Here is a 3951-nt window from a genome sequence, read left to right as displayed (position 1 = left end):
TATCCTGTGACACAAGTTGAAACTCAACTTTCTCAGAATGCGCCCTCACATTACAATTAGCTTCAAGGACAATCATGTTTTAGAGTAATGTCAGAACATTAATACGAGGATATTGACTTATCAGATTCAAGATTGCACCCCTTGTTCCATCAAAATAAAAGAATATCTAATTTTCGACGAAGGTCATGAAGATTTTTTTTCGAAATAATGTAATCCGATACAATATCTTGTTCATAGTCCTCCGAACATCACCTTGTAACAAGGATATTTGGATTGAATCCCTGTTTTGCGGGGACTATTATAAAATTTTTGGTTTTCAATTCATGCTACCGAATAACTTCTGCGTTTCAGGTTTCATTTCCAATCTCAGGATAAGATTTTTTTGTTCCAGACAATGCTAACATGAAATGGAGAAATAATTGTGGTGATTGGAGATTCACAAGCTTTCAGTCTTAGCGTAGGACCCCGTCAAGAGTGTGAAATTGAATTTGGTTTTAAGCTCTCGATAAATTGCAAAAAAATTTGCCGAGTGATTAAATCCTATAGCAGACTAAGTGATTATTTCCCAGGCATCGTGTACTAGTAAGTGAATGCATTCTTTACACTTGACTGGGGTTTTACGAGACCGAAGCACGGGTGATAACTGCAACTAGCTAGCCAGATGACACCGTCGACTAAGATTAACTTTAAATACATTTTTAACTAAAGTTATTCAACATTTCTAGATTTGGATTGGTTCAGTTTGCCTAGCAAAATTCAACCCTACAATCCAATTGAGGTCTTGAAAGACTATTTATGTGAATTCAATGCTAAAGAGAGTGAAAGTAAGCTTCAAAATAAGATACCAACTTAAATGGTATAAAATTTGAAAAATAATGCTGGTCAATAATAATGCTTGAATTACAATGGTGTACAGAGTGATTCCTCAGTAGAATGAATCGGTAGCAACGGTTAAGTAACAAACTTATCGCTATTGGCTCGGTCAAGGTGAAATGATGGGATATTCAGTCACTATGATCTGTAGTGTATTCCGCTCTTTAATTTTGCGTCAACTAATGTTCAGAAGGTGGCGATGGCCTGCTGAAATTTACTCTAGCACCTGATGTCTGCCGGAACAACCAGGTTTGATGGTTGGAATGACTGCACTGCTCGAGAAACCAGGATCCTTGCCATCGAAACGCTTTGACCTTCAGGTAAGACATAATTTTCCTCGTGTTAATCAAAGATTAAACATCGAGCCTGCTGAATACAGTCCAACCTCCCAATAAGAAACCAAAAGCCCCCAAGGGGAAGAGTTTTTCGTATATATCGCCTACCCCCACCTGGCGCCCGCTCCGCGCTCAGTGACACTGTCCGTCTCTCTCACTCTTTTCCGCATGCGATCCTCTCAATAGGAAACACGCTCGAGCAAGTTCCTACTTGTTATTCCCATCGCTCATGCAAAAATTTTTTTGACTGCGCGTGGACATTTATCTAGCGAATCTTTGTTTCACGTCTGAATTTCGATCATATACTGTCTTAAAATGACCGAAACGCTGAAAAAGCGTAAGAGATCAGACTGCAGTGTACAAGTCGAAGAGAATGTTACGGAATCTCCGCCACAAAGTGATATCAATTTAAACAAAGAGGTTGCTGTGACCAAACGTAATCGATATACGTTTGAAGAAAAGAAGAAAATTTTGGAAGAGTGTAAAACCCTGAACTCTCGAGAACTCTGTGCGAAATACGGCTTGAATAAAAGTGTTCTCAGCAAATGGAGATCCAATGAGGAGATAATAAAGAATGCCGCCAAAACGAGCCATTCGAAAACATTGAAAAAAGTTTCAGAAAAAAATGAACTTGATGCCGAATTATTCACGTGGCTTTCTGATTGTCGTTGCAAAGGCATTGCAGTTTCTGGACCAATGCTATGCCGACAAGCTCTCGTGATAAACTCTCGAATCGGCGGACCAGAAAATTTCAAAGCAAGCCACGGGTGGCTAGAGAAATGGAAGAGACGAACCCACATTAAAAATTTAAAAATCACCGGTAAGTATTATCACAGGTCACAGGTGATTGGAAATATAGGGGAGGAAAAAGATCGGAGCACCTAACAAAATATGTATAGTTTTGTGTTAGTAAAAACACTCTTTTGCCTTATTTCCTCCGTTTTCCTCGTAATTAAGGGATATCTTTGTGTTTTACTCGAAATGTATCGCAAAAAATTGCGACTCTTGTATTTAGATTAGAAACCTGGCCTTTGTGAGGTTTATATGTTTCATTTTATGATTGTTTTTCGGGTTATTCAAAATGGAATTTTCATTATTCTACTTTTTACTTAATTTAGCTTTTTACTTGATTCTGAACTTTCTTTTACTCTCTTTGCTCCGGTTTCCGTTGTAAACAAAAATAGAATTATTTTTTAAATAAATGATCAAAAAAACTAGTAAATAGTTAAATAAAATTGTCCAATAAATGATGATATTTGTCTTATGGACTTTTAAGGGGAGAAACTATCAGCCGATGTGGAAGCAGCTAATATGTATAAAGCAGAATTTGCTGAAATGGTGGCTAGAAAAAAACTTGAAAGGTCCCAAGTTTTCAATATGGACGAGAGTGGGCTAGTGTATAAAAGTACCCCCAAGAGGACATTTGTTGCAGCTGATCAGGCACAAGCTGCTGGTGGGAAAAAACAGTTGGAACGGGTTACTATAGCCACGTGTTCTAATGCCGATGGCTCTTTCATGTTGCCTCTAATCTTGATTGGAAAATCAAAAAATCCACGCTGTCTGAGGAACGTGAATAAGGATGAATTGCCAGTTTGGTACTGCAGTCAGACAAACGCGTGGATAAATAAAGAGATTTTTGAGGAATGGTTCACAGATGTTTTTGTTCCAAAAGTTGAAAGTTTTCTCAACTCCAAGAACTTACCAAAGACGGCAGTACTTCTCGTCGACAATTGTCGATCTCATCGATACGTAAAAATTAACGACATCGAAGTAAATTTTTTTCCGCCAAATGTCACCTCTCTGATTCAGCCTATGGACCAAGGCATTATCCAAACCGTCAAATAACATTACGAGATTAACCTCGTTAATGCAATCGTTGAGGCTCAAAATGAAAACGTGACGCTGATCGAGTTTTTGAAGACAATTGACGTGCACAAAGTGATTTTCTGGATTGCTGATGCATGGAAAAAGGTCAAACCCACAACGATCCAGAAATGATGGAAAAACTTATGGCCCAAAGAAATCAGAGATGCGTCGACTCAAACGGACGAGGACTCTTTTATTATCGATAATCTCGATATGTCTGTGGGCACTGACGTCACCGTTAAATCGCTAACTGCAGACGATCGAGACGTAATCGAGCTATTGAATCTCATGAAAAAAGTCGACGGATATGAAGAGGTAGACGCAACAACGGTATTAAATTGGATTCAAAAAACCGAAAAACGTAACGTATTTTTTTTTTTTGTTTCTTCTTTAAAATTGGCCATGAGCTATGCTCGTTATGCCATCGTCTAGTGAGTATAAAATTTTAATTTTATGTCCATATTATTTTATCTCATTAATCTAAAAGAAGAAACAGTCGATATTTCTGAGGGTTCATCTTCGATGGAAGAGTTCGACTGCCTCGAAAATATTCGACCGTCAGCTGAGTGCGTTGTGGAACAAAATGATACTCAACAAGACGAAAACGATTCTCATTACGTCTCGGAATCTTTTGCTGTTTTATATGAAAATCTTTAAATGCCCTACTCTCTGTTTTTATGTTCCATGAAATCTTGTCAACGCCCACATAACTGTCAAATAAATACAAAAAGATTCAAATAAACTTTTAAATTTTGTGTTACATTCACACACGCACACACAGATACTCACGTACGCATCCACACATCAATTGACACCACAGCGTTCACTCTATTTCGCCAAAATATTCCCTTTCGGGCTGGTTTCTTAACCAGAGGTT

The 3951-nt window shown here is 38.0% G+C and overlaps 1 protein-coding gene across 1 annotated transcript; it reads left to right on the top strand.

Annotated features, from left to right (window-relative positions):
- Positions 1-1523: 1523 nt before the first annotated feature.
- Positions 1524-3053, top strand: LOC124214381 (jerky protein homolog-like). Its single transcript, XM_046616650.1, has 2 exons — positions 1524-2028; positions 2485-3053. Exons 1-2 carry the CDS (start codon positions 1524-1526, stop codon positions 3051-3053), a joined length of 1074 nt encoding a protein of 357 aa, XP_046472606.1.
- Positions 3054-3951: the final 898 nt, after the last annotated feature.

The sequence above is a fragment of the Neodiprion pinetum genome, chromosome 3 (genome assembly GCF_021155775.2).
Source record: "Neodiprion pinetum isolate iyNeoPine1 chromosome 3, iyNeoPine1.2, whole genome shotgun sequence".
Lineage (NCBI taxonomy): Eukaryota > Metazoa > Arthropoda > Insecta > Hymenoptera > Diprionidae > Neodiprion > Neodiprion pinetum.
This window is presented reverse-complemented; position numbering and strand designations above follow the sequence as displayed.

Excerpts from the sequence above, each read along its gene's own strand:
- LOC124214381 (XM_046616650.1), top strand. The coding sequence starts at position 1,524 with ATGACCGAAACGCTGAAAAAGCGTAAGAGATCAGACTGCAGTGTACAA. Across the intron at positions 2,029-2,484 it reads TAAAAATTTAAAAATCACCG|GGGAGAAACTATCAGCCGAT; the intron begins GTAAGTATTATC and ends TGGACTTTTAAG.